The 26,664-nt window shown below is 40.7% G+C and overlaps 2 protein-coding genes across 4 annotated transcripts in view; one reads left to right on the plus strand and one right to left on the minus strand.

Annotated features, from left to right (window-relative positions):
- On the minus strand, positions 1–24,492 carry RTN4IP1 (reticulon 4 interacting protein 1). 3 transcript variants are annotated; one of them, XR_005256378.1, is made up of 10 exons: positions 24,108–24,492; positions 22,807–22,958; positions 21,979–22,047; positions 21,619–21,743; positions 16,215–16,263; positions 14,571–14,707; positions 12,312–12,495; positions 10,854–10,946; positions 9,083–9,189; positions 507–634 (listed from the first exon to the last, which is right to left on the minus strand). XR_005256378.1 is itself a non-coding variant. In XM_038132531.1 (9 exons), exons 1-9 carry the CDS (start codon positions 24,352–24,354, stop codon positions 518–520), a joined length of 1,173 nt encoding a protein of 390 aa, XP_037988459.1. In that variant the 5' UTR covers positions 24,355–24,492; the 3' UTR covers positions 507–517. The 3 variants fall into 3 exon arrangements, 2 of the variants coding, with proteins under 2 accessions (XP_037988460.1, XP_037988459.1); XM_038132531.1 differs by lacking the exon at positions 9,083–9,189; XM_038132532.1 differs by lacking the exons at positions 9,083–9,189; positions 10,854–10,946 and having other exon boundaries at positions 1–634.
- The window catches only part of QRSL1 (glutaminyl-tRNA amidotransferase subunit QRSL1), a 13,856-nt gene continuing 11,679 nt past the window's right edge, over positions 24,488–26,664 (plus strand). Inside the window, exons 1-3 of the mRNA XM_038132530.1 lie at positions 24,488–24,638; positions 24,851–25,010; positions 26,182–26,280. Coding sequence (XP_037988458.1) covers positions 24,615–24,638; positions 24,851–25,010; positions 26,182–26,280 — 283 coding nt within the window. The 5' untranslated portion in view covers positions 24,488–24,614. The remainder of the gene's footprint in view (positions 24,639–24,850; positions 25,011–26,181; positions 26,281–26,664) is intronic.

Below are 26,664 nucleotides of genomic sequence, written 5' to 3' on the forward strand. Positions count from 1 at the left end.
TTTTGTTCCATGCTTCTATTTAAATTAGCTATGTCATGAGAGAGTTGCCATAACAAGATCAAAATATCAGTCTTGAGACAGTGATGTGACCATTTAGTTCTAAGAATTAAACAGCTTGAGTAATAATCTACATTAGTGAAGGTAAACAGAAGTAGGAAAACCAAGGAAAAACAGCACAGGTTTCATGTAGACAAGTAGATAAGAGTGAGCCTCACCATTTCAGAACTTACATCTGAAACATAAGGAAAATGTTGCAGTCTGTTCCTTTTATCCCAAGAGTGAGGGGTGTTCTGCAAAATTCACAACTACATTTTTAACATGGTTTTCAGGTAGAAATGCTTAAGAGACATTAGTATGTCTTGTCTGCTTAATAACAGGCAGCATATAAAGGAATCAGAGGCTTTTCCAAAACCGGATTTGTAAGTTATGCATCCTGTATGAGCTTTTAAAAAAGAAACACTACATACCAATTCATGTTCAAGAACTGACTGCAGGCAGAATAATGATTAGAGATACTTTATTGTCTACTTATTACATTGATCACTGTTTTTCCACGTGCATGTCCTCCTTCCAACTTCAGAAAGGCCTCTGGAACTTCAGAAAATGAGAAGACTTCATCAATAACTGGTTGAATCTACAGAATAAAGAAAAAATGTCACTATATTAGGAATAACGTATAAAGTAATGAATCACCCTCACACTTCAAAACTATGAAGGGGGCGGGAGGTTTCTTTATGGTATTTAGGACAGAATTTGCCATGTAGCCACTAGCTTTTAAGATTTTTCAGGGATACCTCTGCATCTAGAAGGCGGCTTTCTGCTGCTCTTTGCCCAAGTTTTGAAACACCTCCACTAGCACAGTTTGGAGCCCTTACCTGGGGCCTCTAGCAATAATGTCACCATATAAGGCTCTAACTTCTGCATCCTTTCAAAAACTGACACTGTGGTTTAACTTTTTGTTGTCCACAAAGATATACTTACAGAAAGAACTTTTTTTTTCCTCATTTTTCTCTGCTAATTTTCTTGTTAAACGCAAGAATTCTCACAATGTCAGATATTTTAAAGATACCTATAAATGTGAAGCCTGTCTGCATCAGCACATGGCTCAGAACCCTCAAAAGACCACAAATTAAGTACAAAAAAAATGTCCACCAATGTTTGTTGCTGAATCATTTAACTACACTTGAAAATTCAGCCACTGTGTATTCCAGGAGGCATAAATCATTATTAAGCCCAGCTTGCATCAACTGCTATTCTGACATTAATTTTGTAGAGTGGCCTTCTGGATTGTTTTAGACTCATTTCTAACAACAGTGAAACTACTTACTCACTCTCCCCATTATTAACTAAGGAGCCTGAAACCCCTATAAGCACTTTCTTTAGATGTCAGAGTGCACCAACAGAAGTAGAAGAAATTTCAGCTCTTCTGAAAAATATTTGTCACTGCTGGTCCAAGGGAATAGGTTATTTTCTACTGTCAAGTTCTGAGTCAGCATTCCAAAAGCCAAAAAAAATTTGTCTACAGAAGTACCTCTCACACTTCCTACCAAAGATCTGCCTACCCTGAGGTTGGTCCTTTACCTTGGATCCCATAACACCAGCCCACTTCATGCCCTTGGACTTATGCACTGATCTGAATCCTCTTATCGGAGAAAAAAATGACCAGTACGTGAGTCTGCAGCTAGTGCTTGCAGTGATGAAAATTTGAAGTACCAAAGATCCAAACATACTATTTACAGTGCTAGAAGAAGATCCTTTTCATTTGTGTCAGGAAAAAATATCTTCTGCATATTCTTTATAGCTGTGACCATGCACCCTCTCTTGTTGAATAAGCCAGAACTGGTAATTTCTCTCTGCTGGCAGGACATGCTAGACAGAAAAGGAATACAGCAGCAATAAAGGACACAAACAATGTGCCAGCTTTGGAATGGTGCTGTCTTCCAAAAAGCTGCCTTGCTTTTACCACATGACAAAGGGTTTTGCTTTCAGATGGGCTGCTTAGAAGTTGAGTCTGCAGCACTACCAAGGAAAGGTTTTCATACACACACACACTTTCCTAGCAACAGAGCTGACCACCCAGCACCCTCCCCAACAGCACAACAAATGCTCTCTGATAGTTGTCTGTGCTCAGGAAGGTCTTTCTCTTAGATCTCCTCATTTCCTCTTCATTTATACACTGTGCCTTACCTTGGTGTCCATTCCTTGCACTTAAATAACTACTGGCTTTGCTTGTATGATAATAGGAATCCAAGACATCAGTACTCTAAGGTGCACCACATCAATCACTAGATTTTCCTTTTTATTTTTTCAAGGCAAGCTTAGCCATAGTGTGAAACTTTTACATGGCAGAAAATCAGGAATGAATGAACCCCTTCCAAAGAATGCATTAGAACTTGCAGACAAATCATTCTGAGAGCAACTGTGCGAAAAAATAAAGTCACCAAATCACCAAGTGCCTCAAAGTGGCCATGCAGCAAGGTACAAGGTTTAGTAATTTATTTCCCTTGTTCTGCCTAGACAATGTCTGTAAACAAAGTCCCAGCAACACACGGCAGAGGAGCCACAAAGCCCAACTGTGGAAGAAACATTGGGTATAAATGATCACGTTCAAGACAAACTCATGTGTGGTCAGCATTCAGCACAGAATGGAAACGCTGTCTTGGACATAAGCAAAGTCAGTGGACTCAAGGCAGCAAAAACACTGAATTAGACAATGGTTTGGGGTAAACTGAGCATCTGAGAGCAGCTGCAGCTGCTGTGACCATCAGGAGGAACGTGCTGCTGATCAGTACTGACTGTTTTGAGGAACACCAACTCTTGCTTTCATAGCAGATGTTTGGGAAAACACAGTTCAGGAACTTTGTTGAGCCAAGCACTTGTACAGTACTTATTGTTAGTGGCAGTTGTGTACAAAGAGGGAAAAAAGAGACACAGAAACCCAGCCTGCTGGTGCATGGACACAGATGACCCGGACAAGGCAACAGGCTAGGAGGAAAGGAAAAGTATTCAGGGAAGAAAGCAGAGCAGCAGCACAAGGGATGTGAAGGGCAAGGGATTCCAGGGAAAGGCAGAAGGTAATTTCAGACACGTGCAGCAACCGAGAAAACATGAACAAGACACTTCACTGTTCTGCTAATCCACAGTCCCTTACTCTAGTTTGCAACTTACAACTCTGACAGAATGAGGTATGTTACATCCTGAGCCTGCTGGGTAGAGTTTAAAACACTGCATTTGAAAAGTGGTGACACAGTGATTCAGAGAAGCCCTGAATTCAGCCTCACAGTTCAAAACACCATGTGTATTGCAGCCACCACATGCTCAAAGCCCATCTGCTACATTGATGTAACCTCTAGCTTCATTTAAATGCTGGCTTTAGGCAGTGCTATAGAGAGACATGAATACCAAATTGATGATCGTGGCAATCTAGAGCATTGAACGTTTTATCTGGCTGGCTGGACAGTCCCATTGTTTGAATAACCCTGAAAGGGCTGACCATGTTGCAGCACAGTGATTCACTCAGCCTTTACCATAATCCACTGACTAAGATAAAATTTCTTCCTGTGAACAGACAAACAAGTAGGGGAGCGTCTGCTGTTTGTTGAATGTGTGATAATAAATGGAGATTAACTGGATAATAAAAACATTGCCTATTTACAGCCACGCATCAGTTCCTTGCCAGAGGACACCTATTTGTTCAGGGAAAAGGGATTAAACTAAAGTCTGGGAGAGAAAGGATTACACATACCCACATTGAAATGTTTATCTGAAAACAGATGGGGCCTGAAAGGTATTTTCTTCCTCTTCATTCTCTCCAATGCACAACATACTATAGAAATGAATCTCAGGTCTCTTGCAATGAACTCATGTGTTTGGAAAAATAAAAAGAGTAACTGCTGATGCTGATTAAGGCTATTCTACACCCATCACAGAGGGGTGTCCCAGCTACTCCAGCTCTGAATGCAGTAGGCAGTGAACAGCACTGGTAGGAATTGACTGGTCAGCAGGAACACACTCCTGCTCGTGGCAAATTCAGGCTCACCCCTGGAGGTCCCACTTTCTGCGGTAGCAAGGACACATTAGTTTATCAGGAGAGGACAAGTGAGAAAACCTGAAAGGAATGGAGAGGGCTTCGACCCTCATAGTAGCAACAAGTGACTCCAGTAAGTGTGGAGCTTTTCCTGCCACTGGAGGGAGAGCAAGAGCCTTGAACTTCTCAGGAGACCGACGAACGGAGTGCAAGCCTAGTTCAGAGCCCAGAAGGACAAAAGCGCCGTCTCTCAAAGGACAGTGACAGTGCACTGGCTCTCTTCCAGGTCTGCAAAGGATGGCTGTGTCAGAGCTGCCGGGCAGCCTCGCTTGGGAGAGTGCCTCCCTCCCAGCTGCTGCCTACCCCCTTCCTATGCCTTGGTGACTCTGCTCAGGCTCCCATACACCACCCTCCAGGAAAGGAACTTGCACATGCACAGAACAACAGCTGGGATGTGCTCCACCAGACATCAAAGTCCTCCCAAGGGCTTGCCGTAATGGAAAAGACCTGCCTGCTGATTTGACTAGCTGAGTTAAAAGACAAAGGCCATCTTCCTCCAGAAATTACCGCCGGGCCTAAAAGCGCTCCATGAGCACAAATGCAGAGCTTTATAGTCTCCTTTGGTCTTTAGTGAGTCTCTCATAAATGTCAACAAGAATTATGAAGAGAAATCATTAAAAATAACAGTACTTGTTCTGGAACTAAACAATTGGTTATCCATTTGTTACTTTATTGTCATCCTACACGGAAAAAAGATGCTGTTTTGGGACACTCATACTTTAGCTGAGCATCTTCTCTGCTGTACTCCTGTTCCATGCTCCTTGCATCCTAATCTCACTCCTTTCTTCATTCTTTGTTTCCCTTAAAATGGCATCCAACAATGCATGCCGAGCCTCATATTGCTTGCCAACAAGATCAACAAGGGTCAGCCCTCACTGAAGACAAAGAATGAAGTTCTTACCTTCTGCAACATCAAGGTGTGGCTCTGGTCACATCTTGTACAGGTAGCTTTGCAACTGCACAGTACCAGCACAGAATTGCAGCATGGTTTGGATTGGAAAGGACCTTTAAGAGCCATTCAGTCCAACTCCCCCTGCCCCAGGCAGGGACACCTTCAACTAGACCAGACTGCTCAGAGCCCCATCTTTGAATGTTTTGTTAGAAGCTTTCCTCGCTGTGTTCTTTATTAACTTGTATTTCAGAGAATATGCCCTTTCATTCATGAGCACATAAAAGGACAGCACATACATGGTATTTCTGTCCCAAATACCTAAGAGAAGTAAAACTGAGCAAACAATACACTCATAACAAAAATGGTGCTGCAGTGGTTAAGATGTGGGAATGGAAGGCAGGTGTTCCAGGGTCTAACCCCACAACCTCGTACCAACAACTGTATTATCAGGTCTTATATGTTTGGTTAATACACCAAAGTACATTCTTTTGTACCAAATCTCTAACAGCAGCCCACAGGAACTCATATATATCATGTACAATTATTAAAATGCTAGCAAAGAAACCCCAGTTAAGAAGGCTATCAGGGTACAATTCAGAGTGTAGAAAAGGCTTCAAAATCTCATTTGTTAATTAGCCCTGGCAGAGCAGCTTCTACAGAACACAATAAAGAGCAATAAGAAAGTGGGATAAGCCCAGAACTGCAGTGTGTGCCAGCCTAGCCCAAGCTTAAATCAGTAGAAATAAGAAGATGCTGGGTTAAGTTACATACTGGACCATGCTAAAAAACTGTTAACTAAAGGAAAACACAATTGATCTCCTCTAGAATCCCTGGAAAGGCACATTCTTGGTAGTTGTCCTGATATTTATGCTAGTAATTAAAGTAATCTAGGTCAATGTCACCATATACTTAAGGCAAAACCAACTTTGGTACAGTTAAATATAAATACATATTTACATATGAAAGCATATCATATGTAGAGATTAGAAGATTAGTCCTGCATGATCCACATCTTCCCAGTCTCAGCAAACTAAACTCACAGAAGGCTGCCTTGTCTGCACTTTACCCCTGCACTAGCCACAATTCCCTCCTACACCAGGAGGCTAGAGCTCAGAACACCAGGACTGGCTTACCCCACAATTTACAATTACATCAGGTTAAGGGAACACATCTGATTAAATGCCTGGTAGATGATGATGCCTTTTTTCCAGACCTCACTGTGGTCTAAGTGAATTTACATATTGGAACTCTATTTCCCCACAGTATACAAAATTTCCATTGGTGCCTTTCACAGATACTTTGTGATGTATCACACGCATAGCTCAGCGCATAAGCAAGCTACCATGTCCTGGAGGAAAAGGAGCAGGTATGTTTTAATAAAAATCACAGTGGCTTGTTTTTGGTGGCCGTGACAAAATGCAAATAGAGGTTCTTTTTGGAAGAGAAAGGGCTGAACAGAGCTTTTGGCAACCCCTCCTTGGTCAACATCTCTGTCTCTAGCCAACCAACCTGGCAAACAAATGCACTGCAACAGGAAAATACAAAATTGAAAGCAAAAAAAAAAAAAAAAAAAAAAAAGGTGCAAGCTTGCAAGCTTTGCAATTTAGCATGAAGAAAGATGGTCATCAGAACAAGCATGAGTGACTACAGGGAGTGGGAAGAAGGACTGATCTCTAATTAATTGAGACATTTAAGTGTAGAAACCCCTATACTTAGATACCCTAGTGCCTTTTTTCAGAGAGACTAAAGCAGGTACCACAAAAGGGCAAGTTCACAGGTATCTTAGGATACCTTAGCACAGTCATAAAGTCTGGAATTATTGTAGAGAAGGCCACATCTATAGATGCCATGTTTGGAGAACATTCAAGGAGAACATTCAGTGTTGCATTCACTGTTTGATATTCATACAGCTGAGAGAAATGCAACAACAGTGCAATAAGAGCCAGGGGAAAAGTTATTCGCAAAACTGTAACAAGATGAATTGGAAGCAAATCAACACACAGGTTAGGATACAGAGTCCAGAAGCTGTGATGACCTAATAGCCATCCAAAAAACTCTCAGAACCCATGGCATGTCAAAGTGGATAACCGTATCCATCCATTTGTGTTATTTACTTCCCAAATAAGAAAGACCAGGAACAGAACACAATTAAATTCCTCCTTTTAACAAGGTATCTCAGAGCAAACCACCAAAGGTGAATAAAGGGCATTAGCCCTCATTAGTAGATCAAGAAATCATGGTAGCAAAAGGTTATGTGATTTGTTGAGCATAGCACAAGAAGGCAGCAGCAGGGCCAAAGAACAGTCAGCATCCTCTAAACCTGTCTGCCCTCTAAACCACAGCAGCAGGTGCTAAGTCCAAAGCATCTAGTGCCAAATGTATAATCAACACTACTCACAAATTACATTAATATAGGCAGGCAGTTGTTCTTCCTATGATGTTCCTGTGCTGGAACATCTATCTAAAAAGCAAATATCAGAGAGAATGAGCTATTCATTTCATGATTGGAGACTCTGTTTGCCCTTTAGCCTGCCTTCTGCAAAAACAACTTTCACCCATCAGCCCACCTGAAGCAACAATGCTCCAAAGGAAACAGTACTAAGTCACCAGAAACACTGCACACACACTTGTACTTCATTTAAATAGCACTGAATTAAAATGAAAATGTCACATGTTAACCCACATCCTATTATGGTCCTGTAGGAACACACAACACACTCAGTGCTCCTGCTTGTGACACTAAGGAGTCTTCTGAGCCTGCTTTCCTCCACCAGGCTTTAAAAAAGGCAAAGTAACTGCTCAGTTATGAGTTAGAGTCTTCTACCAAGCCTTAAATACTTACATGAATTTGCCCTATTTTCAGCAAGGACTGTATGACATGTCTTTAGAAGGAAAATGCTGGGCAAGCAGCAAAAACCAAAACTGTCAATGTTAAATTCACAACACTGACCACAAATATACCAAAGTAATTCCTAATGAGTGATGATGCTTCACTGAGCAGTGTGCCAGCAGATCTGTGTCCTGAATTAAAGGTTCTGTTGATTTCAGCTGTCTTAAGATGAGAATTGTAATTCACCAGGAACATTCTACCACAGAAAGAGATAGAGAGCTTCTGACATGGGCTTCATCAACTCATTTGGCGGAGCCCACATTAAGCCAGTCCGTACTGGGTCATAATTAACTGCTGCACTTCAAACCACAACAGGGATTCTCCAGCAGTTTAGAAAATAGCCAGTATCTCTAAAATTTGTCAAGGAAATACTGGGTTTTCTCCATGCCCATAACTGTTGCAGCAGCCTCCCAGCCCCTCAGCCTTGCAATAGTTTCTTTGCAAGATGTCCATCTGCAAGGCAGAGAAAACAGCCTGTAAATTGAAAATGGTTCTACAATTCCCAGAACTGACTGATGTGCAGGTAAATTACACAAGGAAAATTATTCTCTTTCCTTGTACTACCAACTCATCAAATCCTCTCCTTCACTTCCCCATTAAAAAAAGGCTGTTAAAAGAACTCCTCAGGGCTGACATTTTGCAAATCTCTATGCCTTGCTGCAAAGATTATCCAGGAGAAAACCAAGTAACTTTAAACAAAATTGCTTATTCTTCATCCACTGAAGGTTTAAGAATCCTTTTGCTTTCACAAAGAAAGATGATGAACTCATCAGAACTAAAAATCTCTGTTGGTGCAGAAGGACTGTAAGGAGAAACACTGTCAAATCAAAATTATCTGTAAATGTTTCAGAGATATGCTCTTCAATGCTTCACTTACTGTAACATCTCTTTAAACCATCATCTCTTTTTAATTTCTAACATTTAATCCCCCCACATAATTTATTCCTGAAAAAAAGCATCTCATTTTCAGGAGCTTTCTAATTGCTCTCTTACTCACTTCATACAATCTCAAAATTAAGATGTCCTTAACAGAAAATGCTTAAATGAAAAAAAAACCCCTGCATTACTCAAAAATATTCACTCAAAGGTAACAAGTTCAACTACATGAGCTCAGTTTGCTGGCTTTCCCAAGCTTCTTGATACACTTCATTGCTTTCTGCTTTTTTTATTTCTCCTTTATTCTTTCCTATCCAAACACAAACATTTCACTTACTTATAGGAAATTGTGGTACAATTCCTCCAGTGATTCTCTCCTGTCTTTTTTCCCAAACACCTACTCTTCTGAATGGATGGTCTGTCCTTTTACGAGAACTCTTGTGTCTAAACAAGAAAGGTCATAGTCTTATTAATATCTGTCTAAATGGAACACAACTGAGTCTCATAAAATCCTGATGACAGCTCAGATGTTTACAACACTCCACAAAATAGAGTAAAATTCTGCTAGAATAATGACTCTGCAGACAAACAGTCTGACATTAGGACCTGTTTTTGCACAGAGAATAAAAGATCAAGCAAACATCTTTGTCCTCACGATCATCTTACAACCAGAAGTACATCAGGACATTCATGTATGTGTGACGTACATTTTAAGTGGCATTGCTATTCACCTGGCCAGGTTATTAAGCAAAGAACACCGACTAAGCCCTATCTCTATTGCATAAACAGCTGTTTCCCAAGAGGCTTTCATGAGCATAGTCTGCATTTGTTTTGCATACAAGGTAGAAGCAGAACACAAAACAAATTGCAACTGGCTGAGAACAGGACAAATGGTAAGAACAAAGACAAGGGCATTTCTTTTTCTTAGACACTTATAATTTAGCAGTGTGACTGAATTGCAGGATGAGGACCTTCTAGAGCTTCTTTCTTGACCACAGGATTATGCCTAAGCACTGAACACAATGCAAAGCAGAGAATTTTTTATTCTTAGCAGCAGCACTGAGGTGGCAGAACAGAAGCAACCAGGTCTTCAGTACAAGAGCAGTTTATTGACTCTTTTCAAAACTCTGGAACATATTGCATACCCAAAAAGGAGATCAACACTCAGACTTTGAGAGATCTAAATTTTAACAGTATGCACAAATTTTGAGCACAAGATGGCAGTTCACACACTGGAATTACCAGCAGTCACGACAGACTATGCTAACTCTTCTGCTTATCTACCACACAGAAAGATTAACAGCAGTTGTCCATATTCTCTACTCTTGTATAATTTCATGTTGCCAAAATTCCCAAAGAGGACACTGCTGGAGCCTATATCACCACACAATCCAAAACATGGGAAATCAACTGTTCACTCCCACAATTTATTTTGTAACAAGCTCATAAACCTGAAAAGATCACAAAAGCAGACCTAATCTGTCTTGGCTTTTCCCCCCAAGTCCACTAAGATTCCCCAGAAGCTTATGAATGCTCACAACATTCCAAGTCCCTGAGCTCAAGTAGCACAAACATCAGAATCTGCAGCACAGAAATAATGAAAAACAAGATTCTTGTCACCACTCTGCCAATGGAGATCATCTATTGCCTGCAATAACCAGAATATTCTAGTTCTGTGCAAACTACGGGCAGGACGCCCAACCACCCAGGCTAAGCAATTTTACATATGCAGACACACAGCCATGTTTATTCTGCCCAAATGAGCCAAGTGAGACCTCTTAAAACATAGTTTTCATGTAGAGTTCATTGTAAATGATTCCCACTGGCAAAAATAAACAATCACTGGACATTACTCCTTGTAACTTTGTAAGCTTTGTGTTTACAAAAAGTACACTCAAGAAGGAGAAGGCAGAACAGTCTTAAGCATTATGAACTCCTAAATTCCTTGCGAAAGGCAGAAGTTAGAAACTGGAACAAGTTGATTTTTAACCAGTTTTCCTTACCATGACTCTCATAACACTTTATTTCTCTTCAGTGAACTACACCATTTTTGAGTCCAAGCAGCATCTCTTTCAGCACAAATAACCAAGTAACCATTACTGACATACCTTTCCAGAATCAACCAGTTCTGCTATTTCATCCAAATTTGGGCCACTCGGCATGAAAAATGCCCACCGATAATGGACTCCTTTAAGGAGATGCTGCAAGAAAGATCACAAACCTATTAAAATATCAAAATATCATTCTAGTTCCTGAAATGGGAACTAAAATTAATGCCAGAATCTCTGAAGAAGTAATTTAAGGAAAAGACATGGAAATTATATGCTAGTATCTGAAAAAAATGGCACCTAAGCATGTGGATTAAATGTACAGACCAGGATGTTGTGTTATCACAATAGGATCAGGGTGAATTGTGTGTCCAATTGCACATGTCAGCTAGTAGAGAAAAACAATTACCTTGTCTCTGCAGCTAGAAACACCATTATTTGTTACATAAGAGAGAAATGGTGTTATGTGTTCATGAACACTCAAAACAGGGGTGAAATAATCCCAGCAATGTGACATTTAGAACCTTTCACTTCAGTATCAGTGACTTCATTTTCCACATTAAATATCTGCCAAAGTCATCACTGTGCAACAACAGATGGCAGCTCACATGAAAAGCATTTTGGGAAGATCTCACATGCACAAGTCAAGAGCATCTCCTCCAAGTAAGTCATTACAGGAATAAAAGACATCATCTGCCAAAGAGAGATGATTTTTATACGTGGCATAGGATCCTCTTCATCGTGGAAACATGCACACTGAGAAATAATACTACATTATTTCCTCCCTGCCTTTTCATTTTGTCTTTGGGCTATCTTGAGCAGGTACTGCTGCAGGACCTAAAGTCCCATTCAGCCAAGCCTTTGCAGGAATACCATAGCAACTGCTTAAAAAGCATTCATTTAGAGAGCAAGTACACAAGCACAGGGAAGAAAGAAAAAAGTTCTAAAAAGCCCCACTGATCTGGCCACTGGCAGAATGTTTTAAGACCCACTTATGAAAACTAGAAAAATCAGTATCACCATCTAGACACATGAACATGAAAGAGATGAAAGACTTCCTAGCCACCCTCCACCATGCTTATTACTCTCTGGTGCTGGAACAGGATGAAGAGAATCAGTCATGGAACTGAAAGAAAGCCTGACCAGCCTAAAGCAAGTAACAAAACTGCCCTCACTTCAGTGAGGCAGGGATTTGCTGTGTTTACTATGAAACCCCGGCTGTCAGCAGGACTCACTAGGGAGGCCGTATGGAAAAGGCCACAATGGAAAGCACAATAAGGAATCAAACTTCAAAGCTCCCCAAACTACTACATACACCCAGAAGCAGCACCCCAACACATTTCTTTTCAGTGCAAGAAAGAAAGAAAGAAAGAAAGAAAGAAAGAATAGTATACTTAATGACATATGAGGACAATGCAGCAGCTGCCTCTCCATGAGCTCTGTGACTGACATCCAAGCCACAGAAGTAATCACTAAAGTACTACAAAATACGAAAGTACATAGGATTTTGTCAAATACCTTAAGAGTTTTGGAACCAACAGTGACTCCTGTTTGCAACATGCCATCAGCCACTCCAAGTTTGTCCATATTGATCAGGAAAGGTGTCACTAAAGTAACATATGTTGCTCCTGACCATTTCTTCAAGAGATCTAGAGCCCACTTCTCAGTGGATCCACCAACATTATCTAGGATAAAATCAAACCTGCAGACATAAAAAGAACAGGTTTAAAATCCTGATATGGGAAAAATAACTTCACTGTAATTAAGCTAATTAATACCAGAAATCAGCTATAGTTCACATTTTCACATGTCACTGCAATGCAAAAACAAATCAGCCTGCAAGATAGTAGCAAGAAAGACTTCAGAAAAGTCCCAGCTTAATGTACAATGGGATTTAAATTTACAGGTTACTGCCTATTCACTGTGCAGCAGACACAGGCTATTTAGGAAGTACACTTAAACTCCAAAAAGGAAACTTAGATGCACAAGTATATTCTGTACTTGCTTAAAGCCTTCTAGAGCTCTATCTCTTCAGCCCTCCCACAGAGACTACTGGAACAGTCCTGAGGTCTAGCACTGAACAATATGGTATGTACATGTAAAAACCATCTGGACTCATGCCCTCAACTAGGAACAGCTCTTGTACATGTTGTACTCAACAAAAGTCAGTTCCAGTGGCTAAAATTACGTAAACAAATTATTCTACTAACCCTTATTTCCTCACATCGTTTCCGTGACCCAGTTCTCAGCTTCACTTCCCCAAGTTTGTTTGGTTTTTTGACCTCCTTATTTATTTAGGGGTCATTTTACCTCTCCTGACAGCTCTTTTCTTCACATCTACCTATTTAACATTGAACCTAACAATGCAAAGGAACTAAAACCTTCCCCCCATGGAATGGGAATATGCAGCCTTTGGCAAAAAGCCACATTTTCAGTGTTCCTTCTCATTATACCAGCATGTGAGCCTGTAAAGGCTGAATAGGGCAATAGGGAGCTATGCACCTGTTCTGTTAAATGCACAACTGATTCACATCTGTAAATTTCCAGCAATCTCCAGATTGCAATAGATATGTATATACACATACCTCTAACCAAAGTAGTCTACAAATACAAGAGAAAATACTTTATGCAAATTAAATAGAAAAGTCCTTATTTCTCTGGAATGACAGTTTTCCTGCCTGTCTTCCATGGGTGTGATTTCATGTTCAAAGTTCAGTTCATGTGACATTTAGCTGCCAACAAGAGAAGACCATGGAAACTAATGCTCCTGAAAGAGTAGCTGACTGTGGGTTCTGAAGAGTCAGTACAACTGCAAAGGGGAGAGAAGTAGGAACATCCCACTCAGTAGAGCTGACTGATCAGCCTAGTTGCATCATTAAACTGCACCCCAGGACACTGTTGTTGATGTCTCTTAGAAAGGGTCACTCATTAGATGGGTGTTTAACATTTAAAGTGCTCACAAAGGCAAATTTTGCACCAACTGCAAAGTCCATCCTGCTGTACAGACGGTGTCACTGCCCTCTCAACTGTCCTCAAGCCTGCTGACAATCACAGTTAAAGGGCACATAGCTTCTGAGAACAGTTACCACTAAAATTCTTCCACAGATCAAGCAGCTTCTATTTCCCCTCCCAGAAGGTTAGCTCAATCTAGCTAAAAAGAGCAGTGTAAATACCATATTCAAATACAAGTCACAGTAGACTACGTTTAAACAGATGGAAAGATGACAAAAGCAAAAAATACTTCTGTTCTAGAGAAAAATCCCAGGCTACTTTAAACATAGCTGCTGTGACAAGATAAATGTGATTGTTTTTCAGAGGCAGCTGTATCCAATGTTACAGAATCGAAATTTACTCCCAGTTGTGTTGCTCAGTGGCAAGTCACTGCTCCTTCGTGATATAGTTCTTTCCTCCACAAGATCAAGTTTATATTTACCAGCTTCATTCAGGATTTCAGAGATTTATTTCAATTTATTCATGCATTGTATATTCTCCAAGATACTTGGATGAAGCTATAAAACTGTTCATATTACAGTTGCTGAAGAGAAGCACATGGAAGCAAGCTCGTCTCCCAGTTAACTGGCTTAGTGTTATAATGAAATCTGTGCTGGGCATACTCACTTGCAAACTGCATTCAAAAAGATGAACATACTTTACAAAATAATGCTTTAGAAACAGGGGGAAAAATGTAGGGAGTTCTGGTAGAGTCAAGCAATCAAAAGGCAGAAGGTCTGACTGCCAACTCCTTCATCTCAGTATTAAAGCAACACAAACACTCACAAGGGTAATGTTTTAAGCTGCTCTTCCAGATTTCCAGATTTATAATCAATCACATCATCTGCTCCAAGCTTTTTCACCAGTGTGCTGGCATCATGAGAGCAAACCGCTGTCACGTGAGCATCCCAGGCCTTCATTAGCTAAAAACAAGTATAAAAAAAAAAGTCCAAAGATTAAAATTTAGTGAAATATTGAGAATTACTTAAAAAGCCAAAGTCTCATTATATTTATATAACAAATGAGCACCTTTAATAGGGACTGGGAGACTGTTCCAATACAGGATAATTTGTCACAAATCCCACAGACAAAATAATGGCTAGAATTTATCAATATTTAAGGTAGTTGTGGGGAGGGAGGAGTTGTGGGGAGGTGCAAAGGAAAGCGTGTGGGGGTTTTTTAATGCCACTAAAAGATACTAGGTCTCATGAAAAATAAGGCTCTCAGTTTGCCATCTGTATGTTTAGTCTACCAGCTAAACATACACCAAGAGATACTGTCCAAGTTGCCAATCAACCAAACTGGCACCAGATGTACCATTAAATATTATTAAATATGCCCTTTAAGTATTTCATATTTCTGCAAATAGGTTAACTACTAGAAAAAAGAAAAACAAGGAAGTCATCTCTAATTTATCACAAGGACAGTATCAGGTAATCTTCTAATCCAGAAGCTATAGCAAAGTAAAGGACTTTTGCTAGTTACTTGTCTCATTTTGCATCTCATTTTTTCATTCACAGTAACACTTTTTACCTTTATTCCAGGTTAATTAACTTAGTTTATCCAGGATTGATCAGTTACAAATTGTAACTAATCAGTGGCTGGTCAGCCTTTAATACTGAAAGTCACCTGCTTTATAGCATGCCACAAAAAAATTCTGCTGTAAACCTCTTTAAAACCACTGTTCTTATGGCCTAGTAACACAGAAAGCAGTGATGCAATCACACAACTTCTTTTTATAATCTTAAGAGAAAGATTTTTCATCATGAGATGATAGTAATTAGAATCAAAACTCCCAAATGAACCAAGAGCATGAAAGAGGATGCTCCACAACTGATGAAGCCACAAAAGAGCATGTTGACTTTCCAAAGTTTAGAGCTACTGAACAGACAGACAAAAGGGCAGCAGGGCAAAGACAGTGAGGGAAAGTAAATCTAAGCCTCTGTGCTTTACAGCCACTGCACACAAAAGCCTGATGGCCTCTTACATCATTTGATCAGCTACAGCAGTTGTGGTAGGTGACATTCTCCATCAGTTTTCCTACTCAAACACCAAGTTCTGCTCATATTTAGAGTGCAGAGCTGAATGAAAGATAATTAGAACAGCCTACATATTTCAAGTTACACCAATCAGAGATCTCCTGCACTCAAATTGTGAAATGTGATCTTACACACAACTCCTTTCTTTGAAAGTCCCTGCTTCCTGCTTTAAAATAATACAACATAATAAATGGAAAGCAATAAATCTGAAAATACTTTACTTTTGGAAATATCAATCATCTTGATCAGGCAGACTGATCTTGCTATTAATCTTGCTATAAATAGAGCTTGCTATTTCTCTATTCCTTCTCTCTTTTTCCTTCTGTTTTTTTTTTTTTTTTTCATACTGAAATGCTTGAAGATTCATCCTGGGCATGCTGGATAATATTACCTGTACAGCAAATGTACCAACTCCTCCTGAAGCTCCTAATATTAATATTCTGTAAGAGAAAATTAAAATATATTTAATAGTTCTTTAAATAAGCTCTGGAGTAACTATGTATTCTAATGTTTCTTATACATCTCTGATGCTGAATTATTTTTAGCAAAAGATTCGTTTTGTCATTCAATGTTATTCAAGAGTGGTTAACTGTTCAGATAGCCAAAAATGTGACTTGACATGTTGACCATGTGTCCTGTGCCAAAAGCATTATCTCAGCACAGCCAAAGAGACTTCCTCATATGTGCTTTCCTCTAAATGCAGGCAGTGGAGCTGTCAGGTAGTAGCACTTACATCACTCAAAACCCTGTACCTGTCCTCACTTTCCCAAACAATTGTTTCATCTGGGACAAAATCAATTAAGAGTCCTTCCTGTCTCCCAGACTCCAGTGTCACATCTCCTAGAGAAAAAAACGCAATTCACCAGCATTTTACACAAATAGGTCCTATCTAAGAGAAAAAGTAGTTTATTATCACATTATTTAAGGACACTGTGAACTGCAGAACACATGGAACATTATTTTCCTATATTGCATAATGTTTATCTAAAAGACAAAACAACTATGAAGTACCCTCACCACTAATGAGTTTAATTTCTATTAAATTAAAATGGGCGTATTTTTCTTTAGGGAAAAAAAAAAAAAAAGCAGTAAAATTTTCTAGTTTTCCTTCCAGTACATCTCAACAAGACCCTGCAAATGCCAGCTTGTGGGAACTGGCACACAAGCAAGAAAATGACAGAGTATATTGCCAAATTATTAGCAATTGAGAGTTCATTTTAACTGATAACCCTAAATTTAAAAATAAATTAATACAAGTTAACTTGTGTGAGGACCTTACTGCTAGAAGCCTAATCACTGTTCAAAAATTTCATCCAAACACTTTATTAAACAACTAAATATCAGAAAGTGAATTAGTAAGAAAACCTTGCAGCTCAAGTTGCCAAAAGTGCTTTGACTTTGGATCCATTTGCTAATTCTAGGACAAAAAGAAGATCCAAGATGAAGTCCTGGCATAAGATTAGGGAACATCATGTTTCTTAGAGCTTCTGTTTGCCAGAAAAATCTCAGAATCTTCAGAAGCTGGTGAAATTCCTGTTTTAAATCTCGCAGTAAAAGATGTTGAAGGAAATAGTTTTTTACAGTACAAAACTGTACTATACAATCTGGAGTCTCAGTTTACAAAAGTTCTTTGAAGCAGCCTAAGAGACTTGGCTTTGGTCACACCATCCATTTTAAAATGCTCCTTTTGTAAGTGATCAGATTCTGTTCCCTCCCATTTCACTGATCCAAGCTGCAAAATTCAGATTAAGAATATGAAACCGCAATACCACAAAGCCTGCAGCTTTTAAATCTGCCAAAATGTACTTATCCTCGGAACCAGGCTTCTAACGAGAGATGCCTGGAGCAACACGCATATTTCGACTTCAGTATACTTGAAAAGACTCCAGGATCCTACACTCAAGATATTGGATTAAACCCATCTTTATCCTTGAAAAGGACAGTCACATTTAAATCCTTTCAAAAAAAACCTTTTCAAACCGCCTTTACAATTTCACTCCTTAGTTAAAGGGCATTTCTTCTACTACATATTTGGGGGGAAGCTGTCATCTTAAAATGTACAACTTGCTCAAAGGATTTAGGTAACATTTTCAGTTTGGGGAGCAGCTTGGCTAGGACTTTTTTTTTTTCTTCCCTTCAATAAAAGCCCTCAGGATTCCTTCGGGTAGAAATACTTTCCAGATTCAGTTTGTTCCTATGTCACATGGGCTATTTTCTACCACACTTTCCAATTATTAAAACTCTGCACACATCATGACTTCAAGAAAGCTCATCATTTCTGAGACAAACTACATCTGCACAGGACATCCTTGTGCAGCAGCTCAACAGCACTGACAAGAGCAAGACACACAAGTAAGAGGGGGAGTGTTTGAAGGTGCAGGACCTGTTAGGACAGTACTAAATGACAGATGGTGGCAAGTGCCAAAGCAGGAACATTTTTGTTTGCACTGCCTCAGGAAAACGCAGCCAGCAAAAAACACATCATAGAAACTACTTGTTTTCACTGCAAGGGTGAGCTCAGGAGTAAACTAATACATAAGTATTTGCACTAGGGACCAAATTAACAAATCTTCTGACCTGGACAGAGATCCAAGAAAACCAATTCTTCCAAAAGAACACAAAGAACATTTGTAGCCCAGGCTTTCCTCCCTTCTGACAGAGGCACAACATTCACCAAGCCCCCCACGGGGCTCAGCAGTTCAAACATAGCAAATCATAGGGAGCAGATCTCTCCAATAGGTACACCATGAGATCTGAAAGTTTAGCCCATCTCCCTAGGCCCTGCTTGGAGCTATGGTATGGTTAGAAACAATCATCAGAGAGGCAGGACCTGTTTCAGCTGTGTGTGCCCCGCATCAGAACACATAGAGGGTGGGGAGTGGGTGTACAGATCAAGGACTAATATTTTCTCCAGATTATAAACAATTAAAAATTTTCAGTGGCTGAGTTACATGCAAGATAACAATTGAATAAATGCAGCAATTTTATATAGTTGTAAAATTAATGTATTTATTGACTAAATATATCAACTTTATTTAGATATAAAATTATATTTCATTTGATTATGCCAACAAAATGTCCTCAAGAAATTTATTCCTGGATCAAGCAGTGTTTACCCTATCAAGAAGTTTTACAATCTACACTCAATTTGTACTTCTTAACAGATAAAATGATGAAATAACACAGAGGCATTGAAAAAATATTTTCTTGGGGTGTTATACCATTCAAATTTTCACTGTAACCATATAAACCAGAAGTCTACATTTGGTAGCTCACATTAACAGAATCCAGCATCTCTGCCCAGCATACATGAAAGTCTAAGACATTGCCTCTGTATTTACATAAAGACTTTTATTTAAAAGCAATGTAAGCACTTTGAATAACTTCTCAAACTGCCAGTTTGTTTCTGTCGTGCATTTTGTGAATACGGAAAGCAAGATATTTAACAGCTAGTGTTGAACAAGCATATCCCCCTTTTTCCTGAAACAGGTCAGTGGCACTTTTGAGAAGCTCCAGGTATCCACAGAGAACTTCAACACAACACAGTCATTTTGAACATTTAGGACAGTAAGAACATTTAAGTTTCTACAAGAATATTGACGTTAATTAGAGTGGTATAGAATAAAGGCTATGGAAAAATGACTGGAATTGCAGGAGGATTCAGAAGCAATGAGAGTACACTTCAGGAAACTTGTAAAAACATGACCTGTGAAAGTATGTGCAGATGGAGCAGATAATCAGTCAGATCAATGCACAGCCAGACACTGGGCTAACAGCAAGTGTTTATGGTTAGCCCACACTAACGCCTCGAATGAGGCAAAGAGAACAATACACACCAATAGAAAAATCTCACTGCTTTTAAGATGTCTAAACATTGCACTAAAGCACCAGTGAAGGAGCTTTCATCAAGGAATTCATCAAGGAATACAGCTGCTCTGCCAAAATAAGACATTTTTGTGCGCATCTACACTCTTCTACATAGCTATTTACCTAAAGGACACAAAAAGACTGACACAAAATCCCATATGTTGGTAACTTTTTACCAAATATATGATGTAAAGAAATTAGGAAACACCATATAAACTGTTGTATTTTTAAATTATTGCCCTGAGAATTCATGGAATATAATTTTGCACAGCCTCTTCAATGCATTTCAAACACTTTCCTACAAGTACTATTTCAGGAGGAAAAAAGGTACCATCATGTAAGTCATTCACTGCTGGTTTTACAGTTCAAAATTTATATATAGGAAATATAATATTTTTAAAGTACATTAAAATCGGTTTTTTGCTGACAGAGAAATTAAAAATTTATTTGGAACATGAAAGTAAATATTAAATGTAAAGACACATTACAAATGCAGTTTCAATTTTACTGTTAACAATCTAAACACTTACCTGAAGATTGAAAAGGCAATTTAAATAAAGCTAGCCTATCAGTGTATCTTTAGGTTAATTCTATTTACATGAGAAAGTTAAGATAATAAAAACTCTAAATACTGAAAATTAAAAAGTAAGGTGATCTTATATAGAATTTTATTACTAGCTCAAAGTTAATTTCAATGATGTCTCTTTGAAACTCCTTTAAATTTTGCAAATTCATCTTCTCAAAACATTGTTTATCTTTAAAAAAAAACAACTACTTAATATTTTCATTATGAAGTTCACTCTGACACATGAATGACAACTCACTCGATTATCTTCTAGAGATGTGGGTGAAGAATTTTAATCCATCTAGTGTCCTTTGCAATGTGTTGCATTACAAAGTACCAGCCAAGATAAGAAGAGGACAGGCATCCAGACTCCTGCTACCCAGTAATTACTTTATGACCTAAACCTGTGATGCAGCACAGTAATTTTAACTACTGTTTTTCAACTCCCATAGTTTTACTTTTGCCCTTATTTCCATTCTGAAGATCTTGCGATCTATTTACTCATACATATAAAGGTCAAAATAACTGAAATTTTCAATTATCAGGAGAAAAATGGTATTGGCTCCCATCTTCCACTGCATTTTTCCTCATCTGCCATTGTCAGATCAACAGACTGATAAACAAAGTCAATTTTTCTATTTGATTGGCTGCTCATCTTGTATGTTCTCCTTTTCTTGTCTGCATTCCTGACCTCATCAAAGCTCTGGCCTGCAGGTCAAATATGAGCCAGTCACCTGCTCATTTTTTCTCTAAAAAGTTGGAAAACCAGTCTGTTTCAAATGGCCCATGCATGCAGGAAGTGAGTGAACCACATCTCTGTCCTTGAGAGGGCTTTTTGTGAGCTGCCAGTATAACTGAGAGGATATTACATTTGGCTAGCTGTCTTAACAGGCAGAAATGCAAAGTCCCTACAAATTCCTGGAGATAACATCCTCAAATTCTCTACATAGCCCATACATTAGATATACATTGGCTTATGATGGAATCATAGAACAGCCTGTGTTGGATGGGCCCTCAAAGATCATCTAGCTCTAAATGCCCTGCTGTGCACAGGGGACACCCTTCACTGGGGCAGGTTACCAGAGCTCCACCCAACCTGGCCTTAAGTATTTCCACTTGTGGACGTGTGGGCATCCACAACTTCTCTGGGCATTTTGTACCTCTGTCTAGGGACCTCAACTGAGCCTTCCTCTAAAGAAGCCTCTCTCAGCAGCTGTGTCGACAGAATCCATCATCCTCAGACAGCTGATCTTTATCCATGTCATGGTACAACAGTCTTTATCACTGCTGGACGTGTCTTACAAGCAGCTCATCAATATAAAAATGAAGAACTTTAGTTTTAGCACCAGAACTGTGTACTTACCTTTTCCCACTACAATTACTTTGGTTCAGTCCTCCCACTTGGTTAAGTGCAGACCACGCAGTAAGACCAACATATGGTAAGGCAGCAGCTTCTGTGTGACTGAGACACTTTGGCTTAAAAGATACCTGAAATAAAATCATTACTAAGTCACACAGCAGCTCCTATACTGAGACACTGAAATATTTAAAAAAGCTTTACTGAATTGCAGATTGTGTATTGCACATTTTCAGCCATCTTCAAAACTAGCTGGAGTACGAATCAATCCAAGCACTAAGAAATAAAGTTACTTAGATACTGAAGAAGAAATATGCCAGTCTTTACAACTTCGAGGTTTTGTTAGCAAGAATTTTGAATGTTTACCTCGTTTCCACTAGCTACCACAAACTCTGACAGAGTGCCTTGTTTCCATGGGGGAATTGCTGCCCACACCTAAAACCAAACAGAAAACAACTATCAATTTTTGCAGCTTTGCACACAACTGTATCTACACAGAGGTTTCCTTAGGTAAAGAAATCTTTTCTCTAATTTACAGAATGTCTTCACTTCTTATCAGAAACCAGTTTTAGTTTATTTTACACCTAAAAAAAAACCCTCACAAAGCCGACTAAATGAAGGACTGGAGGGCTATGTAAATAAATTGTACCATTGCATTGTGTATAAGACATAATTTTTCAACTCCCCCCAAACCACTCCCATGCCAGGAAAGCCCAGATTAGAGGGATGGTGGAGAATCAGGATTTGCTATGCTAAAACTGGTGAAATGTGAAAGCAGCTGGTGAAGGTGAAAGCAAACAGTATCTGTATTTGTGTAGGCACCAAGGAAGTGCTTCTTGGGTTAAGCCAAAGTTCCTACTCCAAGTTACTCAAGAAAAATAAAAACAAATCCCTTCTTATTAGAATTCTACCTTCAATTAAAACCAAAGTGGCACTTTGAGTGCGCACTTATAAACAAACAAATTCCACTCTTGTTACTGCTGCAATGGTCCAAAAAATGAAAGACCGTGAGACCGTGTTTTTCACAGGAAAAAAATGAAGGGTAGAAAGTATTCTAGGAATTTACTGCCAGATAGGCCTTATTAAGAGTGCAACAGCATTAAAAAAAAGGAGAGGAGAATGAATGCTGAACATCTCATAGTGTATTTTAAGTATACATTTTGGAAAAAAGAAATAAGAGATTGGTGGTATCACCTCATCTCCAGGTTTGAAATAAGACACACCCAGTCCACATTCCATGACAACACCAGAGACATCCCGACCAAGCGTTAGAGGAAATTCAGTCTCGCCGGTTTTGAGTTTCAGGGGATCCCGCTTCATATTTAACGCAGTTGCACCATAACCACCTGCAACACATGGAATCAACCACAACAAACCACACTGAGTGTTCATTTATTGATTGTACAATTCCAATTAGAAAGCACTGGCTATCCATAACGTGCCTCATTTCTGCTGTAATTGAAGCATGCAAAAAATCTGCAATATTTCACACTTTTACAGATTTTAGAAATAAAGAGCATGTGAAAAAAAAAAACAGTAAGGCATATCTCCTAAGATGAGTAACCTGGACTTCTATTCAATAAGCAACAGACAAATGCTGCGAAGTCGCAGAATTACCCATTTAATAACAGTGCTCAGCCTAAAAAGAGCCTGCATTTGGGCATGTATACCCACTCAAGTGTTGGGACAAGTCCAACTAGGGGACCTATCATGCCAGAAAGTGTCTTAACAGGGAATCCTCAGATAGGAAACGTCCCATCACTAAACTCCCAACTATATTCAAAGATTTTTTTAAAACTCATTTATTAGAGATCCAAAACACAGATTACAGCTTTGTCAGCAGGCTTCCTGGAGATATATTTGCTTGTTCCACTGAATCTGATTCAATATGCAAGCACTTCTACACAGGAAATATAAGGTATTCTACTACCACAACTTCCTTCTCGTGTTTCAAACCCAGAAACTGGGGAAGAAAACCTAATTAAACGTGTCAAACACAAAGAGCCGGGCACTGGAAGAGACAGATTTCCGGGGCGGGATGACAGCACTGTCCAGATGCCAATTTAGGATGGGCATGGCAATGAACACCGCGGTTTGCCTTAGGTCGCACATGCCGACTTGGCAGCGACTTGGGCCTCCAGCCCCATTCACCTCAAGGAGATGGGAAAATCCAGCATCACTTAGGGGGAATGCTGCTCCTTGGCCGGGCGTATCTCGGTCAAGAGAGCAGCACCACAATGGCTCAGCTGAAAGTTCACCCTCGCAACACACACAGACGCACGCTCTTGTGCGCAGCTTTACGTATCGTTCTTCCCTAAGAACCTGAAAAAAAGTGGAGTTTCCAAGAGGCGGCGGTTTTCCACAGGGCTCGGGGAAACACGTGTGAGGAGGCAGCCCTGGACACTGCCGGGGCAGGCCGGTGCCCTGGCACCACTCGGGCCGCCGGAGCCACAGCCCCAGCACAGCCCCTGCCATCCCGGCAGCCCGGCACTTACTTCTCATGCTGAGGTCGATGGGGTTCAGGCTCGCAGCGTGAACCTTAATGATGACCTCGTTCGGGAAGTGTATGATGGGGAACATCATCTCCCTGGTGAAGCGCAGCACCTCGTTGCTGCCGTACCGGTCTATGACCCAGCTGGGCATGGCGATCCGCGCCCGCGGCGAGGCGCGGAACCCGCGGGCCGGGGCCCGCCCGCTCGCCCAGCGCAGCGCCCGCCCGCCCACCGCTCCCCACGACAGCATGGCCGGGGCAGCCGGGCCGGGCCGGGCCCCGGGCTCGCGATCGGGATAAGGATCGGGATCGCGATCGGGCCGGGTCGCTGCTTCGCCCCACAGCGCTCAGCCCGGCGGCCCCCGCAGCCAATGGGCGGCCGCCTTCTTGGCCGCCCTGCCAATGGCGCCGCGGGGTGTTGCGGCAAGATGGCGGCGCGCGGCAGCCGCGCCGGGGGAAGGGCAGGGGTCGCTCGGCGGGCGTGAGGAGGCGGCGACGGGCAGGGAGAGCCATGCTGCGCGCCTCTCTCCGCCAGGTGAGTGGGGTCTGTCCGCCTGCCGGGGATGTCGAGGAGCGGGGCGGCTCCGTAAGGTGACCGGGGTCCCTTCGCGTCCCCCTTTGCCGGGGCGGCCCGGGAGAGCGCTTCCCGTGCGCTCGTTCCCTCAGCGGGGATGGCGCTTTCTCCCCGTTCCGCCCCGGCGCGGCCTCTGTCACCCGGCTGCCCTGAACCACGGGCTGCGCTCTCAGGTGTCGGCGGCGCTGAAGGAAGGACGAGTCGCTCCCACGGAGCTCTGCCAGCGATGTCTGGCCCTCATCAAAAGCACCAAGTTTCTGAATGCATACATTACCGTAGCGGAAGAGACCGCTTTGAAGCAGGCTGAAGAATCAGAGGAAAGATATAAAAGAGGTATGTTGATTTGTAAGTAATGTCAGTCCTTAAAAAGCTGCTGAGGAGGAGCTGGCTGTGTTAGACGAAGCACCTTTTCTTTTCAAAGGGAGCGTCTTGGCTTGTTTGACTCTTGGGGGATGAAGCTCACACTTGAGGTTTGCGTGGGTGCTCGTGGATGTGCATTTGGCACTCAAGAGAGTATTTCGGCGAAAAAAACAGAGGGAAAACACGGACCAAACGAGGCCCTGCAGGTTAAATAGGCTCTGTGCCTCTCGGACAGCGCTGCTACTTGGTGTCTGCTGCTTCTTTCCCTCAGCAGTTCCTTTGGAATATGTAGCCAGCAGGTGCCATGAATTTGCCATAGGCAAATGCAGTGGTCATTCACAGGCCTCCAGACTGGGATAGGCAAACAGCTGGCACAACCTATTGAGTTTTTAATTAAGAAAGCAAATTAAAATTTTGCAGCTTTATTAATTGCAGTTAGTAATTGGAGAACGGAACAGGTTTCAGTCCTGTTATCTGCAGCATTTAGAAGATGGCCATCCTCATTTTCCTTTGTGCTTCAAGAAAGGCAGGAAGGGTAAATTTTCACCTAATAAGAGTACATGTTTTCCTTCCTGGGTGACACTTGCTGTCCTCTGACAGCTCAATATAATTGTCAGCCAGGTTGTTTTGCTTCCTGATGTAAGCTGTTTAGTTTTTGGGTTGGGTTTTTTTTTGTTTTGTTTTGGTGGGGTTTTTTTGTGGTGTTTGTTGGTTCAGGGTTTTTTTGATGGTGATAATCAATTACTTGGGAAGGATTTTCTCAGCTTCAGTAATGAATCTACTGTGTATGTCAAGTAGGCAGTGTTAATGGCTCCCGGCCTAGTGATGGGGTGGATTTAGTAGCGCCTCTGGCTGAAATAAACGCTGTGTGGTGACATTGGAATGCGCTCCTTTGGGATAGCTAAAGCAGGTGGAGGGCCTAGACAAGAGGTCTGGTTTGGCCAGAGTGCTCAATGCTTGAGTTGGAATGGAAGGTGGTTCTTGAAAATGGAACAGACAACCATCAAATGCCAAGTGGAAAGCAATCTTGCTTTCAAAAACCACCTGAAGGGACATGTAAAATAAACAGTAATTGATGAGAACATTATATATATGAGCACATTTTGCTTTAATCTCTGTTGTTCTATAATCATTCCTAATGCAGGTCAGCCACTGGGCATTCTAGATGGAATTCCTGTTGCTGTAAAAGACAACTTTAATACAGCTGGCATTGAGACAACATGTGCATCAAATATGCTAAAAGGTACAGTAAAGCTTTTAAAGTAAAATTGGATCTTTTGCTCTTTGGAGGGTTTATGAACTGGAGTCTTCCAGAAATCCAAGTATTTTCAGAGAACGAGCTGGTGTCATTTGAGGAAAGACATTTTTCCAACTTCACTAGCCAAGTTCGTATGGTATTACAGATGGATTTTTTTTCCTTCTTCTAAGCACATTATCTCTTTATATTTGTATGCATTTAACAACAGTTTTAATAAAAACCTATATACAACAATAAAATTGTTCCAAAATTCACATTTTACTTCACGTTGCTTTTAGGTCTAGAGGAGAGCAGTCAGTACTGTTCTGCCTAGTGACATCCAAAGATACTCCTAATTTGTTGTTCTGTTTATAATTGATGACTTAAATA

Source organism: Motacilla alba, chromosome 3, assembly GCF_015832195.1.
Source record: "Motacilla alba alba isolate MOTALB_02 chromosome 3, Motacilla_alba_V1.0_pri, whole genome shotgun sequence".
In the NCBI taxonomy this organism is placed as follows: domain Eukaryota; kingdom Metazoa; phylum Chordata; class Aves; order Passeriformes; family Motacillidae; genus Motacilla; species Motacilla alba.